General features: G+C 37.3%; 1 protein-coding gene across 1 annotated transcript; it reads left to right on the top strand.

Annotated features, from left to right (window-relative positions):
- The first annotated feature begins 9,778 nt into the window (after nt 1–9,778).
- LOC145771279 (syntaxin-binding protein 6-like) lies at nt 9,779–16,238 on the top strand. Its single transcript, XM_082583018.1, has 5 exons — nt 9,779–10,062; nt 10,702–10,799; nt 11,205–11,271; nt 11,926–12,124; nt 12,568–16,238. Exons 1-5 carry the CDS (start codon nt 9,958–9,960, stop codon nt 12,717–12,719), a joined length of 621 nt encoding a protein of 206 aa, XP_082439144.1. The 5' UTR covers nt 9,779–9,957; the 3' UTR covers nt 12,720–16,238.
- The last annotated feature ends 2,054 nt before the right edge of the window (nt 16,239–18,292 follow it).

The following is an 18,292-nucleotide window of genomic DNA, read 5'->3' as shown; positions in this document are numbered from 1 at the left end:
GATCTGAAACTAACTTATACGGTATTATGGAAGCAGTGTTGTACGCGTCATTGAAATAATTTGACGGCGTCAGCGCGAATTGCCTAAAAACTTTACGGCGTAAAGGGCTGCGTAAGCTCTTAAAGAAATTGACGGCGTCAGCGCTAATTTCTAGCGCTATTTTTTGCCAGCGTCTCATAAAACGGAAATATTTCAACCTAGTTTAGGCTAACAATAGCTATAAATAAAGAGCAGGTATTATGTTTTGAGACTGTATTGTAATTAGCTGCTTAGCCTATTAGTTATTTCCTTGCAGAAAAACAAGCATTTCAAAACGTTTGTCTGACAATCTGCTGCGTTTGGGACGCATATTCAGGGGCGCCGGAGCAATTTTTGACTGGATGGGCAGGAGTATGAAAAAAGGGCACTTTTGTTGCTGAAAGGCCAATCTTTTTGTAAGTTTTAAGATAAGATATAGCGTCAGCGATAATGCTCATCTATCAGCTCATTATCGAGTAATGATACAAGTGTCCGCTATACAAACAACAATGGCACGGAAGGGCATCATGCTATTTTATAATGATGTAATATAACTTACTGTGATGGAGAATTGAGTGTCGTGAATATTATTTTGAGGCAAAAATAGAACATTATAATTAGGCAAAAAGCAAATAGCATAAATTGTTATATTGCAAAGTGTGCAGTAGCTTACATGACCTTAAAAGGGCACCATTGCCCCCTCTTCCTTCCCCATCCACAGAAATTTGAGGGCAGGGGGCCTCTGCTCCCCCTGCTCCCCCCGCTTCCGGCGCCCCTGCGCATATTGTCCTTTCCAAGTGAAAACATGCGTTCCACAGCAGCGCTGGTTGGTATTGGTGTGTTGTAGACCTATTTCAAAAACAAGTTGAAAACGTTTAGTCGGAAAGGTATCACTGTTCCAAGCGTGCTGTGATAGTTTAGCATGTATAAATCGTTTAACGAGGTCCACTGCACCAACATCGCTCTTTTCAGGGGCATAGAGCTCTTGAAATAAAGTATATTCAACGTCCGCGATGCCATTCATGGATTTTTCGCTTTCTGTCTCTGATCCCTCGTTTTCAATACATGGGTGATCACCATTTAGCGAACTTCTTTCGCATGTATTCCAGGGAGCCATTACAACCAACGCAAAAGCCGGTAATTCGGATGAGTCTCGCTGGCCCGAATACATTGTGAAACTGTTATTGTGAAACGAGATTTTCCATGAAAACAAAAAAAGACGCTTAGCGCTTGACGCTTAAAATCGGCAAAATAGTTGACGGCGCTATCACTTCCGTCAACTGAAAAATAAATTGACGGCGCTAGCCTCAGCGTCAACAAAAAGTTGACGCCGTCAACGTACAACACTCAGTGGCGCCGGCAGGGGGGGGGCAGGCGGGGCAGCTGCCCCCCCAATGTTTTGGGCATCATCTTTTTAAATTTTTTTTTTTAAATTACATATTAATATTATTTTTTTAATATTTGGATCCCAACCTCAAGTAAGTCAACTCAAGTTGCAAGGGAGGGGGGGGGGGGTAAAAGCTTTCTCTTTAAAAAAAAGTATGGAAAACCTTGATGACTAAAGTGTACAGTAGATAATAAGATTTTCTACAGAAGCAAAGATATAGACTTTTTAAATTTTTAACTAACGTCACATTGATGTAGAAAAATAACAACCTGTTAAATTTTTGATACCTCACACTCCCATGACTCCTTCCGCGCGCATTTTGGCATTGGTTGCTTGCAGTGATTCTTTCACTTAAACAAAACGTTTGTTTCAGCAGTTTTGAGTTGTTCGATTCTTAAGTTGTAAAGGAGACTCAATTTCTCCAATATTTATCATTTATGTTTCTTCTTTAATCTCAGCAGAGTATAAAACTTGTAAAAGTTTTTCATCCATACGACGTCATGAATGAAATTATATCTCAAATCGGCGTAATGACGTGACATCATCTAAACATTTTACCGAATAATAAATTAACAAATTCGATCGTCAAAAGTGGTTTGGTGGTGGTAAATATTACGTAATGAAAAAAATGTGATAAGGTTGGAAGACATTACGTCATGTATTTTCATATTTTCAATACAAATATGAAGTTTAAAACTTATTCTTTTGTTCATAGTCGTAATCCTCCTTCAAAGCGGTACTACAAATAACCATTTTCGATAAGGGGGGCATCAAGAATAAGTCGACATGACTTTTAACCCTTAGAAGGTTGGGCTCCTGGAGTCTTGCTCAGTTTGGGGGGGGGGGGCTGTCAATTCTTCTTATGGTTTAAGAGTGATATCTCTGTTATTTTGGCACGGTTTCAAAATTTGGGATTCACTTTGTAAAATTATTCACGCTGAGCATATCCGAAAATTAAAACTATGTGAGTTTTAGAACTGCTCATATACGTTGAAATGTTGAGGTCACTTATGAGTGTAATTTGTAGCGTGAGTTTACACATTATTTTTTGGTAGAGTAATAAAGAACGTGCATAGTAATGTTGTGATTAATTTTTTTACATTGTTTTACATACAGCCAATGCCCTTCACGCTGTGAAACAGTTAGGATTAACGAGACATGGACCAAATTAATTACTTTCATCCAGCTGGTGGGAAAATGTTTCACAATAGAATATGAAATATTTCAGAGGATGTGCTGAGAAATGCCTTATATCTTTCAATTTATAACCTTTATTTGCTCAAAATTTCAGCTCAATAGAGGTGAATAAAAGTTAGAAAAAGTCAAGAAATCCCGTAGTCGCAGCCTCAGTGGTTTTAGAGATACAACTGTTGATACAAAAAAGTTGAATTGACAGCCCCCCCCCAACCTTCAAAGGGTTTGCATTGAGTCAACAGATCTATGCCTTAAGGTTTACGTCAGCTCCGGAGATCAGTAAAATATAAGGTTGTCATCTTCAATGCAACAAGACCATTGATTGATTGGTTTAGTGAGGATTCGTAGTCCCATTGCTTTCATTTTGAGTGGTCATATTGATTTTCAATTTATTCCTACAAGACGTTACGCAATGAAAAAATATATAGCCTAACTAAGGTTGGAAGACATTACGTCATGTCTTTTCAATTCAAAATGAAGTTTAAAATTTATTCTTTTGTTCATAGTCGTAATCCTCCTTCAAAGCGGTAATACAAAGAACAATTTTCGATAAGGGGGGCATCAAGAATATGTCGACATGACTTTTAAGGTTTACGTCAGCTCCGGAGATCAGTGAAATATAAGGTTCTCATTATCGTGATTGTAAGCCGCGGGAAATTTTTCCTCTAAAAAACAGATTCCCGGGAAGCTAAACAGTTTTTCCAGTCCTGATAGAAAACAAGAGAAATTAAATAATATACCACTGTCTTGCATGTCTTGCACCAGTGGCGTAGCCAAGGGAGGGGGGTTCAGGGGTTTCAACCTTTCAAATTGAATTTACGGATGTTAATACATTGTTTACAAGAAAAGTTTTAGCCTATGATGTAATTTCTCGTCAAACTGTGCAAGGATGCAAGCCATCTGCAACTGCTCACTGCTGAGATCGCTTGTTCGATCTAGATTAACATCTAAACAGCTATTCGTTACACAAAACTTGAATATATCAGAAATAGCCTAAAGTAACTTCATTGTCTCAAAGCTTTTTGTTTGACACTCACCAAGATGTATGACCTCTATGACACGTTACATTTTCTAAACTTTGGGTTGACTTCAGAGCATAAAAGCTAGTTACTTACCTGAATAAGATCGTTTTTTGAATCAACCAAGGAGAAAATTGATAAATAATAAAACTGTAATAATCTCGCAAAAAAAAGCAATCAACCTATGTCTCAAAAACAAAGTTTGCCTAATTTTAAACGAAACTGCATTAAAAGAGCGAGTTTTGCCAATACCAAACATTCAAATATCTCAGTCTGGAATTAGCAACAAGAAAACATAGAGACTTAGCTTTATTTCCGAAAAATGCCGAAGAAAACATGATCTTATCCTTTTGCTATGCCACCGGACAGCACCATTTTACAGAAATATTCATACCCACAATTTTGTTGAAAATGCTCTCAAAATGCACCAAACTGAAAGTAATTTTTTAAAATTTTCTGGGGGAGGCCCCCCAGACCCCCCGCCGCTAAGTGTCGCCTTCGGCGAACACGCCATCGGGCTTCGCCCGCCGGCTGTCAACACCCCTCTTGCAAAATTTTTTACTATGCTACTGTCTTGCACTGTCAATATTTTGCCCCCCCAATGTTGAAGGTCTGGCGGCGCCACTGACAACACTGTATGGAAGTATGGCCAAAGACAATATCCTATCTACTGTTGAGTGTTGACCTAAAAGTTCAAACACAATAGGGAATGGCCTCTGCTTGTGAATGTGGTGCTTAGGAACAAACTAGGCCTACATCATCAATGGCTACATCAATGATTGTAATCATCATCAACCCACCTGACGGAGTCTGTGTATCTTGAATGATGAAACCAAAGACGAAAGCTTCTCTCCGGTACCGCAGCATTTAAGTGTAGCTTAGTCCAGGAATCTGGAGTGGTAAAAGATAGGCCCTTGGTCCAAGAAGCTAGGGATGGTAGAAGTAGGGGATTGCTGATTGCTCACTCAAAAGTAAGGTGGACAACTGGAGGGTCACAATGTTATGACAAAATTTTATGCAACTACAGTTTGAGGTCTACTGCCATATGTTGCATACTCAGGTGCAGTTTATATGACCTGCCCACGTGTGTACAAAGTGTGTACCGCCAAAATAAAAGTAGGAAATATATGATATCATGTTTATTTAATAGTATTCAAGTCATGGTAATGCAGTAGTAGACTTCACGCAACACCGGTAACGGTAGGGAGCCTCAAACTGCTGCAGTGAGGTTTTGCAGCTTTTCAAGCACCCCAAATTTTAACCAAATATAGCAATTCATTTGATGAGAATGAATTTACCTAAAAGCAAAGAAAACGTTGTGCAGTTCTGCCAATTTTTAAACTTCTTAGTAACCCTCCAGTTGTCTATTTCGTAGGAAAAATCAGTAAAGTGAGTCGTCCCGGTATTCTTCTGTCCCTACAAGAAGCTCATACGACGACGATTGTTAATTTGCAAGTGAGCTATATTAAAACTCAAGGAAGCTCTCCTGGACCACATCGAAACGGGCTTTTGCCTGAGGCTGGGTTTCTTTTGTCCTGTTTTCTTTCTCCATCCTATTATTATTATGATGACTGCTCATCCACATCAATATTGGAACTGGCAAATTTAATCCACAACACTTTTTATTAAGCTGTCATTCATTATCACATGTGTGCTTCTTTTTGTTTTTGTTTTATTTTTTGCTGTTTTTTTTTGGCCGTGCTATCTACTACAGACATATAGCCTAGCCTACTACATGATTTACTATTCAGGCACCTTTTAAACCTTTCGAGGTTTTGTCACCTTTCTTATTCATTAACGTGCTGGTAGACATATGACGACTGTTGTAGTTAGTAGTAGCCTATCTTTTATTCAATGAAAAGTCTGTGAAATAAAGTTATGTTTTGGGAATTTTGCGAGGTAGCGTAGCTGTGGAGAAATGTACGGTACTTGGTGGCGTCTGGCAACACTGTTGGAACTTTGGCAGCCAGGTATTCAAACAAAACAAGAAGCCAAATTTGACTGATGGTACGGTAGTGATTCACCATAGTTATCAGTTCCATAGTTTTCCTTTGGAAGTTGACTGGTTTTGTTGCCAAGTCGAAAAAAATTTTTAACATCTGTGGGTTGTGGCTTGATTGATTGAATCTTTATCCTCGGACTTGGAAAGCTTCTCTGAGAGCTTAATCCTGGCAGCTTCGCATACTTGTAGTAGAGTTTTTGAACCATGGACGCTGGCTGGGTCACTGAGATTCACAGAGTGAACTTTCCGATTGTTGAAATGTTGTTGCCAAAAATTTATTTCATCCATTAGATGCTGATGAATGGAGAGCAGTACTTATTGCGCGTTTTTCAAGCACACACCTTAGATTAGAAGAGTCGAACTAGCACCGCTTGATCTTTAAACTTTTTTGTTCCCAAATCATGCACTAACTAACTGAGCTATCAGGGCGAATCTATAGTCATCGACATTAATTCTTACTTTTGCGGACAATGTGCTGGGGAAATTTCTGCCTTTTAGTAGTGCACCCTGGACTGTTCTGAAAGGCTGCTGATTGCTGAAGAGCGGATGCAACCTAATTCGTACCATGAACAATTCGTACCGTCAGTTCGTACCTTGAAAAGATCGAGAGAAAAAAAATTAAAAAAAGCCAAAGGCAAACATTTTAAAATTTTCTGCAAACAAACAAAATTTCTTGGGATCATTACCAGAAATTTTAAAATATTTGCGGAAACTCCAATCAACCCTAATCCTAAATCTTTTAAAATGTTTGTGGAAACTGCGATCAGTGACTTCGGCAAACTCTTAGGACCATTACCGGAAATTTAAAAATGTTTGCGGTAACGGCAGAAAAACGAAAACTGCAATCAGCGACTTCGGCTTTGCTCTATTTTTTCTTTCGATCTTTTCAGTTTGTTTGTTTGCAGAAACATCCTAAACCCTAACCCTTTTAAAATGTTTGCGGAAACTACGATCAGCGACTTCGGCAAACTCTTAGGTTCATTACCGGAGATTTTCAAATGTTTGCGGAAAAAAGTAAACTGCAATCAGCAATGTTCTTTTTTTTCTCTCGATATCAGTTTGTTTGTGCATACCGATACTTCCGTTGGCCTTTATCTGTTGTTTGCTTAAACCGTATCGCTACTGTCAAATCTCCTGCCAGGAAGACAATGATGATGAAGCATTTGTTTCGTCATTGCTGCCTACGTGTTGTTTTCGCACTATATATATATACTGGTTCATTGTAGTGTTTATTCATTCGCTATTCAAGCTGTACTGAAGAGAGTTAAATACTCGAAATCTAGATATATAGCAATTCATGTTGTGTATAGAATGGAATTAAAAGCGAATTTGGTGTTAGAAGTCTTGTCTCAGATTTCATAGAATTCAGACATACGAAGGCGATACCCTAACCCAGAGGTGTGCAACATACGGCCCGCGGTCCAGAGCACGCCGGCCCGCGGTACCCATTTACGTGGCCCGCACATTCTTCATCAAGTAGCCCATTATTTTTAAATGCTTTTCACTGTTAGATCGGAAGATGTTGTTATTTGTAACATCATCATTAGCGTTATTGACTTTTAGCATTATTACATCATTAGCATTATTGTTGCGTCATTAGTAAGCGTTGTAGAAAACCGCCTTGTTCTTCTGGCAATGATTCAGCAAGGGAACGTTCAAATATTACGTAACGCCTTCGAGGGGGAGGGGGGTTTATGCAAAGCGTTACGTTAGCGTCACATCGGGGGGGAGGGGGTTCAAGCAAAACGTTACGTAACGCTTTCGAGTACGGAATGGTAGTTTTTTGTGCTGAATTCGTAGTGAAAAAGCGTTACATGGGGGAGGGGGGGATTGAAAAAAGCGTCACGTTGGCGTTACATGGGGGAGGGGGGGTCAAAAATTCGGAAAAAAAGCGTTACGTAATATTTGAACGTTGCCTAACATAAATCTTACTTTATGGGTGCAGTGTGGTGAATATATTAATATTTATTCTACAAAAAGCTTAGCATAGTAAAAATGTCTACAAGTAAGAAAAGGAAGGTTGATTATGAAAAGCGGAAGTTCAACAATGCGTGGTGAATAAATTACTTCGTTGTTCAACACAATCTAGATGTTGTTTGCCTGATTTGTCAAAACACTATAGCAGTAGCCTAATGAAAGAGTACAATATCAAGCGACACTACTGTGTAAAACACTCTGCTAATTATTATAGCATGATAGCATTGCATTATGAGAGCAGTTCTTTTAAAAAATGAAGCTGTTCAAGACAAAATGCAGGAATCAGCTTACAGATGAGCACTTGTCAAGTCAACTTCGAGTTGCCACTTCCTCCGTCAAAGCTGACATTGGCAAGATCTCTGGACAGAGAAGATATCAGACATCTCATTAATCACTCACTCAATGTGTAACGATTGTGTGTACTTTTCCATTAAATAAATTTTTCATATAAATTCATGTGTTATTCGATAGACTGGCCCTCAGCTTCATCATAATTGTACGTTGTGGCTCACTGAGATAAACAGTTGCACGCCCCTGCCCTAACCCTTTTAAAATGTTTGCGGAAAAACGGAAACTGCAATCAGCAATGTTCTATTTTTTTCTCTCGATCTTTTCAGTTTGTTTATTTGCGGATACCGATACTTCGATACCCTAGCTCAGGGATGTCCAACCTTTAGTTATGGTGGGCCGCATTGTCACTTGAAATAAATCAATGGGCCGCAGGACCTATTAAATTTCAAGAAAAATAGGTATATACATAAGGAAACAATTAAAAACCATTAGTTGCATCTTTGAAAATAGGAACAAATAACACACACATAGAAAGAAACAAAAAAAATTTTTCTACAATAAAAAGTCAATGACATTTTTGGCATTGTTTTCCAGCTAAGAGGTTATCAACATTTACATTAAAGGATTTTGTCTTGATTTTTAGGATGTTTGCTAAGTGTTTGTCGGTCAGTCTGTTTCTTTCTGCAGTTTTGATGTTTTTCATGGATAAAAATAACTGCTCGCAACAATATGTGCTGCCCCACATAAACAATAATTTTCTGGACAAATTAACTAATTTAATAAATTCATTGTGTACATGAATGTAATTCTTTATAAAATAAAGGAAGAGTGTGTTGTCAGTTGAAAGTTTTCAAACTCTCTCGACTTCGTAGTTCAATCAGTTCAAGTAGGAATTCGGGTGGCGCTTTACCACACTGAAATGAAAATAGGTCACTGAATAATTTTAATGCACTTTCAATCTTTTTGAAGTCAGAAAATCTGACTGTAAATTCTTCAAGCAAATCTTCACATAACTTAGCATACTTTTCATAGTTTACAGACCTGTCATGAGCTCTTTCAGATAGAGTACGAAAATATACAAATTCGACAGCTTTCAATTGTGCTATGAAAAGTTTTAATTTCCTGATAAAGCTACTTATTCACTCCAACATTGAACTACACAACTGACCTTTCTCTTGTAAATGCAAATTGAGCTCAGCTAGCATTTCTGTGAGGTCAACTAAGAAAGAAAAACCATTCAACCATTCTTCATTTTCTATAAAGTTCACATTTTGTTTCTTTTTCTCTATGAAGTTCAAAATACTACTTGGAGTGAAAATGACTAGCGGGCCGCACAAAAATCTCAGGTGGGCCGCAGGCTGGACATCCCTGCCCTAGCCCTTTTAAAATCTTTGCGGAAACTGCCATCAGTGACTTCAGCTTTTTTTAATTTTTTCTCTCGATCTTTTCAAGGTACGAACTGACGGTACGAATTGTTCATGGTACGAATTAGGTTGCACCTCTGAAGAGCAGCCAGCCTTGAATCTCTTCTACTGTACTGTATATGCAAAATTGCCAATGCAAATGCAAAATTGCCAATCTTTCCTCTATTGATTTTGTGGGTGAAAGGTACAGCCATTGTTCTGTTCTTCAGCACCATATATGTAGGAAGAATTCAACCTGCTACTGGTGCACGGTTGAGTTGAAAAGTTCAACACCTGTGTAAGGATAATTGAGGTGCATCCACGGATTCCACGCTTGTCTTATTGAAGACAGTGTTAACTATTACAAAATGGCTATTTTTACACACTTATTGCCATGGTTATAATCCTAGGTGTTGCCAGAGTTAGGATTAAAGTTAGGAAGAGTTAAGGTAAAGGTTAGAGTTAGGAATAACGTTAGGGTTTTGGTCTTTGCCCAGGACTAAAAAAATTTCCAAAATACAAGTTTTTGTTCTATTTTTAAAAGCTATAATGCCTATAATTTAGGCTATAATGCCTACCAAAGAATGAATGTTTTTTTGCCAGCTTATGTCATTCAGCTGTTAAAGCTAAAAGAACAAAAACAATTATTTGTTATTTGTCTATATTATGGCGTCTTCCATATCAGCAGAACCACGCCCACATGAAGTAAAGCACATGCTTCATAAGGACATATTTCATCCTAATGGTGAAAGACTGGTGGGATTCACCAAGGTGAGAATAGTTAAGCTGAGAATATGAATAGAATTATCAAGTGATACCGTACTTTTTCATACATTTTGTTATATCCCAGTAGTCTATATATATGTGTATTTGCAGCCATTTTTTTTCAAGGACTTCTGAAAATCGTATTTGTTAACCTAAACAGTTACACTTCTTTTGTTAGAAAGATAGTTTCTTACTCTTTTAAAGCATGTCATAATTTAGTAGTACTGGTGTGTATTAAAATTACAATTGCGCATTTTTTGATTGCTATTATAATTCCAAAATGTGTCTACTCCATTGTCACTCTGATGAAATAATTCTGTGCGATCCTTCCAATAAAATAATCAGTAAAAAATGCACAGTATTATATATAATATAATACGGTGACACCCTGATAAAAGCACTTCTCGTTGACATAGCCTATGTATTTTGATATCGCTTGAAAGTCAGGATGCTATTTGTATTTTTTTTATAAACAATAGAGTTTTTCTGAAAACGTAATTTGAAAACCAAAAAACAAGTCACATAGTTGGCATAAAAATAAAATGGGCACAAGTTGTGATAACATTATTGATAAATACATAAATTATTCAATTTTTTTCTGTCAAATTATTTTTATTACCGGTATCTATTTTAATTTATAATTAGGTAGCGAAAACTGAACCAGGATTTATGAAGAAAGAAAACATTCATTATCTTTGTTGCTCTGTAACTGTGAAAAGACCACCCAAAGCATTTATCAGCAGGTAGCTTTTGGATAAAGTAAAATGTGATCACGTTTCATTTTTGTGTTTTTATTGCTACATGTTGTGTAGTTTGCATCATTTCTGTTTTTCAATTGTTGTGTGGCGTCAATTAACAAATAAGCTAAATACAGTATGTAGTACTGATGTTCTTATTCAATAGCTATCACTACAGAAAAAAGTTATTTGGTTGCTGCCTTACAGGCAGATAATTAATTTTTCTTTTCTCTTATTTTCAAAAATTATATCACTCTTAATTTTTAAAGAGTGCAATGAATTGTTTTGTCTGGCAAGTTGACATAGATCATGTTTTCATTACCTCAATGGTGTAGCATCAACCTGTTTTTACATTACTTGATTTGCATATTTTTTTTTGCACTATGTGTTGAAAATAACCTTCTGCTACAGATATCGAAAAAATGACAACGGTGTTGGCTATCAACAAAGAAGGCGTTGGGCATTAGAAGAATTAACAGTAAGCTCACATCTACATTTTGAAATATTTTATAAATTATTATCAAAATAGAAATAAAATTTGCATTTTATAGCTCAAGTAGGCATGCCAGGTATTCATTTGATTTCATGGTTTGACCTAGTCTTTCTTCACATATCATTCTGTTAATGCTTTTCATATGTAGGCATTCAGAAAATTATTTTATGAGGTGTATACTGTATATATATATAATATTGCAACTATGGTTATGTATTTTTGTTTTTAAATTACAACCTCTTTGCATTTTGGAAAGCTTAATATTCGATGCAATGCAAATTTTAAACCTTTCAAAGCTTTGTCACGTTTTTCTATTGAGAGACCTGTCGGTATATAACATATTTTAGCTGCTTCTTTTCTCACAGACATGTTAATGACAAAAAATCTGTTGGATAATGCACTCACTTTCCTATCAAGCAAGAGTAGTTAAACTCCTGACTTCTTGAAAAGCACCACTTATCTTTACCCAGGGTGTAATACACTGGGTAACTTTGCTCTTTTCAAGGTGGAAGTCTTTGTATAATCAAAATTTAATCTTCTCATCCTTTAATGCTTGGTATTAATTATGGAAACCTACTTTACCTATTACAATACTTCTAAAAATATGACATTGTTTAATATTTGTTTATATTGTTTTAGAAAGTTGATGGCCATAACCACCCGTTGTTATTTGACTTGTATTTTGATCGAGCTTTTAAGTTTGAAGCTACAGCAGCACAAGATAAGGAAGAGTTTTTGGAAAATATTGCCTCTCTTTGTGGCAAGTACTTGACTGCTCCCCCTCCTCCGTTTGTGGATGTCAACTCTAAAATAAAAAACTCACTTCCCAGTGATGCAGGTAGCTAGTCACCGCACTTCTTTTTGCATGCATAGCCTAATCACATAAACTTGTGTTCACAATCATTGAAACATTAAAATTATTATTCAACAAGGTTAAAACATTTAATAATCTGTGTTTTGCTGCATTCATAACCAAAGGCGTGCCGCTGATCATGCAATTATTATTTGTACGTTTTGGATAATGCACGTTCAAAGGGTGTCACATAGATATGCTTTGTTGCTTGCCAACGTAACGTAGGATGAGTTTTTTGTTCTAAATCCTGTGTGTGGAGAATTTATGTGATTCATAACATTTTTAATGTGGTACGTTCAGACTTATGGAATATGACCATCATTTTGTTGTTATCCGAAATGGCATTTGCGTGCTGGCAACACTTTACATACCTCTGTTACTTGACTGGTTTGTTCTGAGGTTTTGATTGACAGTTTTTCTCTTGGCAGATGTGAAACGACAGATGGCAAAAAACAAGCAACTGCTCTCAGAAAGAGGCGAAAACCTGTCCAAGCTTGAAGACAAAACTGCGGAAATGGCTGACGCCGCCCAAACCTTCTCTGAAACAGCTCATGAACTGGCAAACAAGTACAACCATTGATCGTTTTTCTTGTTAATGCCACGTTTACTTCACAGGAATTGATGTATTCTTACCATAGATAGCGTATCGCTCGCGATGTAATTTGTATAAGAGTACATTCATAGCTAAAGCTATATTTTTTTGCAGAGAAGGTTCAATGATTGTCTAAAAATCCTTATTTGCGTTTTTCATTAAACTCAAAGACCATATTGTCAACAATTTTTCAGTATTTTATTTCTACAGTCAGACACCGCCATAGCAATAGCACCTTTGCCACGTAGGCTACAAAGGTAATCTTTATTATCTCCTTATTACTTCCTACTAACTTTGCTTCTAGTGGCTCTATCTCCTGAATATCACGCCATTGTTGCGGTTAGATTAGAGAAGCTTTTTCTTTTGCCTTCAATATGAATGATTTTATTCCGCACTCGTTTTTAATATCGTTTTTGTTTTCCATGACAGTCTCAGAAAAAACTATAGAAAGTAATTATCACAAGGTAAATTATTGAGTCTTTATACACGTTGTTTTGTATGTTTATTATTCTCGCCTGCGGTTCGCATGATATTGCGGATACCTGCAATATAGGCCATGGGTTGCACAATTTACCTATTTAGCTGTGACGTTCGGTGGCTTAAACCGTTGGGAAAGCAACTTGGAAATATGCTGCAGCAAGGTAGTAGGCACGAAGGGCGCAACCGTCGGGCGAAGCCCGAAGGTGTGTTGCCGAAGGCAACACTTCCAGTGGGGGGTCTGGGGGACCTCCCCCAGAAATTTTTGAAAAACACTTCCAATTTGGTGCGCTCTGAGAGCATTTCCAAAACAAATCAAAAATAAAAATCTGTCAAATTGTGCTTCGCCTATGTCGTGATCATACATCCATTTAATGTTTAAAAGTCATGAACAATCTTAATTTTAACGTTGCAGGACCAAAATCCAGTGTTAGACATGGAATAATAGTTGTCTAAATATTTAATTCGTCATGAATGTTCATTCTCAGATATTCAGTTAGGCCTACACTACAAAAACTAACACTTAGGCCTAAACATTACAACCGCAAGCAATTTGTACAAAAAGCTGGATAAGTTTACCTCCTGCGTATAGAAGCTTAACGAACTAAATATTGCATCCGCACCTGAACGTTCATTGGCGAAGTAACGTTATATCAACGCTGTAAAAAGGGCAAAGGCATGACTATGAAAGCTAGTAGGCTAAAGTACATGGCGAGGAGACATCAAAAAACAGCAATAATTATTTCGGCATTATGATGTTGTGCTCTGTACCGTGACGAGAGACCATTCTGACGAGTTAGTCTAGCCGCTCTAGCGAATGTTCGCATTGACGTCACTGGGAAAGCAAAACTAACCATACCATAACCATAACACATCTGATTGGCTAAGCAGCTGGTGACGTTTTGCAAAACGAGTGAGGATTGGATAAAACGAAGGCGTTTTTTGACATTTTTTAATCTGGGAAAGCAAGTTTGATAGTTGCTTACCTGGAGCCTCAGTGATCGTTTCTGACAGAAGCGTTTGCGTTAATTGGCATTTATAGGCAAGACATGCGGTTTGGTGAGGACTTAGACTACTCACAAGCGTTACGAGTAATTCTAGTCACGAATACAGTAATTTTCAAGTTAAAATAGACGTGATAAAAATAATAAGAAGTTAAACCTAGAATTCAGTCATTATATTTTGCATAGTTTTCGCTCAGGTAAGCACTGCTTTCCTTGTTTTCCCTCACCGATCGTCACTGCTATTTAGCCTATGAAAACTCCATTAAGGAGTGAAATGTTTTTCTGAAAAATTAACCCTGTATGAAAATTCACGATTTTTGATATACGTGATAGGAAAGCATTAATTTACTTCTTTGTTTGTGGTGGGAAGGTATAATTTATTCGCATACTAATGGTGGTTTAACGTTTTGTCACATTAAAAAGTTTCCATTACTTTTTAATGTAACAAAACGTTGGTTGAGTTACAGGGTTAATTTTATTCAGAAGAACATTTGTTGATCATATTTAACTTCAAAATGATCAAGAACACGATTCAGGATTTAAATAATACAACCGCAAAATATGATAGGACTGTAGTAAATAATAATTAGTATATATGTTTGTATTACAGCACTTGTAATTTACCGCAAATTTAGTGTTGCAATAATCACTTTCAGTGTTTGCATAGGTTACACGCAGTCATATACAGCAGAATATTGTTGCAATAGATTGACGCTTTCATGGTACATGTTGTTGACAGACAAGCCATTCTTTAGTCATAAATTTAAACCACTTGAGTATTTTCGCTACCCAGCCAGCAAAAGTTGTCGTTTTAACATCAGATGATGTAAAAACGACAACTTTTGATTGCTGAGTAATTGTTTATCTTATTGTGAAGCAGTCCTTTGTCAAAATCAATTGTTATATCGTCATGACGCCAAATGGTTAGAACAAAATATTTCGTTGCTTTATACTCAATACAGCAGTAACACAATTTAATGCATTTAGCCGCATTTTTTTACAGGTCTGCAATTAAGTATTTTACCCCTTTCTTTGAAGCAAAATATCACTTTAGTAAATAGAAAATAAAATAATAAACAATAAATGGAACTGAGTTCAAAATACAATACGAAAACATTGTTTACAAACTATCTCCTCAAAAATGCACTTAGTTGCAGGCCTTTTATTCCCAGCCATCAAAAGCTGCCTTTTTACATCGTCTTAACGTTTTGGTATTGAAAAAAAATGTAACTTTTGCCAGCTGGGTCACGTCACTTTGTTTTTGCGTTGCTGCAATCACCCTCTACGTTACACTGATGTTAATTGTTTGTAAATTACATCGTTTTTATTACACCTGTCAAAATCGCTCTCGAATGGTTGCAGCAGCTGATGTACAAACGTTTTAATGAAACGCAGGAATTTTATATGAAAAAGCAAGGTGAACTCCCCATGCTGAAACTTCTTAACTAACTTGTTGCAGTTTCTGAAAATGTACAAAGGAGTTTTTCTACATATGTTTGCACGTGTTACTCGCATGCTCTAAAAACCCATATCGTTTCCTTAGATAAGATAGTTAAGATGCCTGCCAATTGTCCATGTGGTCAACTTACCGTTAATGATGACAAGCGGTTGTTTAACGTATTTATTTGTGTGTGTATTCTCCATGGTTTCGTTTTAAACTTGATTTAAATTAAGAGCAAGTTATGTCACGTTATTTTCGGCCTAAACAAAAGTTTATTAAAAATTACTCCAAGGATATTTTCAGATTGTCACCTCAATCCAATATTCTCTGCAAGCATAATGTGTGTCGTGCTGCAGCCTCTTTATCTTCTTTGGCAAGTAGTACTTGAAGAGTATGATTTTAACAGTGGTAACATAACAAGTTGCTTAAGCACCATGGGATGCGTGTTTAGCTTGACTATTGATTAACAAAATAAACTTCAAAGCAAAGCGATGATCTACTGTGTCTGTTTTGCCCCTTGCCCGAGGCGAAACGGATAGCCAGAATAAAAATCATTTTTTTGTAAATAAACAAAAAAGAAGAACACATTCAAGTTTCATATTCTTGGCAGTTGTTGTTAAGTGACATATTAATTCAAAAAAGGAAACTGGTCCATGATATCTGATTTGTTCGCTCGTATAGAGCACTTTGAAGTTAGCATATCCGTTTTTCCCGCCTTCCTCTATATTTGAACATATTTTAGTTTTTCATAAACTTACTCCACTCTCCCAAGACACCTTTCCTCCCCCATAACATTTTGATTGGTTGCATAATTATGTTTCGTGTATTTTATTTTTCTATCATTTTAGTTGTTGCAATATTTGATGCAGCTAAACATCTGCTGTAGGAAACAGATTGCTCAAGTAGTTGCAAGAATACGCAATTTTATTAAAATACACTCTTAATATGCCAAGTTTAAGCTTTTGTATGATCCATCTTGTTTTCAATTTTGTGATGTCTTGTAGAACCATTGCTCAAGGAGTTAGGTAGTCAGCAGTTGGTTTGTTACCTTGTACTGCGTTTGCAGACGTTTGAGAGAACGCACAAGTGCATGCTGGAGTGGGAGCGGTCAACTTTTTTTAGCGGGTGGTTGAGCTTGATCTCTGCACGTCGGGGAAGGTCCAGTTGTGCGAGCCTCGCTTCAAGATAATGCATGAAACAGCGAAATATGGTGTCACTGGTAGCCTACCACGATTTCTTTTTGGATTTCCAACATGCTGCGCAAGTTTCGTGGCCGTTTGATGAGTGTTAAATAGCGGGGTGTTTTGAGTTATTCACCAGAAAGACTCTTGATGTGGCAGGAAGAGTTTAACAAAAAGCAGGTGGTCACTGGTTACGCGCCTTTTTGGGTGTTTTGAAATAGGCCTACGGTAGGCCGTTGTTTCCCAACAAATAAACGATAAATGGAGTCTGATAATGATAACCTCAGAAAATTGAGATATTTCGGACACGTTGCAAGAAGCAACTCGTTGGAAAATTCAATGTTGACTGGGATGGTGCAAGGCAAACGAACAAAAGGACGACAAAAAATGAAATATTTTGACAATATCAAGCAAATTACAGGAATAAAAAGCATGCCGGAAGCACTAATAAAAACAAAAGACAGAACAAAATGGAGGCAGTTCATAAGGGAGATCACAGCTGATCAAACATGATCAATCTGTTGAAGAAGAAGGCCGTGGACGTCACTGCTATTAGAGCGACGTCCACTGGTAGGCCTACTACCTTCGTTTTGAACAGCTCTAGTCGTGATCGCGTCCGAATTTGAATTGCAATTGTGAGCATAGGCCCCTGGCATAGGCGTAGCCAGGGGGGCGAAAGGGGCCATGGCCCCCCCCAAATTTTCAAAGTTTGGATTCCGAAGTTGAGCCCTTTGTTGAAAATATAATAAAATTTGTAGAAATTTATATCGTTTTTCAAGACATCTGGCTATTAACACCTCCCAGGACTTGTTTTAGACACACACAAAGACACCAATAAATTTTGCAAGTCGTAAATCGCGCAAAGTTTACGCGATTTACGCTTCTTTTAACTAATCTATGGAAGCAATTTCAGAATCACTTACTCTGTTGGGTTTTTGTGTAGTTTATGAGTAGCTGAGTTTTTGGTGTTCTCTAATTTTAGCCGCAGTTTTTGCCCGTTTGTGTGTAATAGCTACCTTTAATAAGTTATTAATAGCTGTTTATCTGTTAATATATTTCATACAAATACTACCCTAAAAGTGTTTCCAGAAAGCGCTATAATCCAATATTTGAGTGTAATTTTGCAAAAATTGTCCGGGGGAGCATGCCCCCGGACCCCCTAGAATACGCGTGCCTTCGGCACGCTTTAACCCCCCCACCACTTTTATTGCTTCCCTTGCTCGACCCACCAGGATACGCCACTGCACATCAGGTGGCGAGGTCTTTAATCAAACACTTTGTCGTTCTCTTCAATTCATCAAATATTTGGTCCCCCCCCAAAAAAAATTTTCTGGCTACGCCACTGGCTGGCCCCTGACTCTTTTCGTCAAAATCCTAGACAAGTTTGTCACTTTTAAAAGATAGGCGACCATGATTTCATGGGCATTTTTATGAGAAAACGAGCTTTTTCACGTTCGC

The sequence above is a fragment of the Aplidium turbinatum genome, chromosome 5, assembly GCF_918807975.1.
Source record: "Aplidium turbinatum chromosome 5, kaAplTurb1.1, whole genome shotgun sequence".
Classification (NCBI taxonomy): Eukaryota; Metazoa; Chordata; class Ascidiacea; order Aplousobranchia; family Polyclinidae; genus Aplidium; species Aplidium turbinatum.
Note: the sequence above shows the minus strand (reverse complement) of the source record. Positions and strands in the feature narration are given on the sequence as shown.

What these genes read in the sequence shown, in the direction of transcription:
- LOC145771279 (XM_082583018.1), top strand. Translation starts at nt 9,958, where the DNA reads ATGGCGTCTTCCATATCAGCAGAACCACGCCCACATGAAGTAAAGCAC. An exon ending in GGGCATTAGAAGAATTAACA is followed by an intron (nt 11,272 to 11,925) that starts GTAAGCTCACAT and finishes ATATTGTTTTAG; the next exon opens with AAAGTTGATGGCCATAACCA. An exon ending in CTCACTTCCCAGTGATGCAG is followed by an intron (nt 12,125 to 12,567) that starts GTAGCTAGTCAC and finishes TTCTCTTGGCAG; the next exon opens with ATGTGAAACGACAGATGGCA.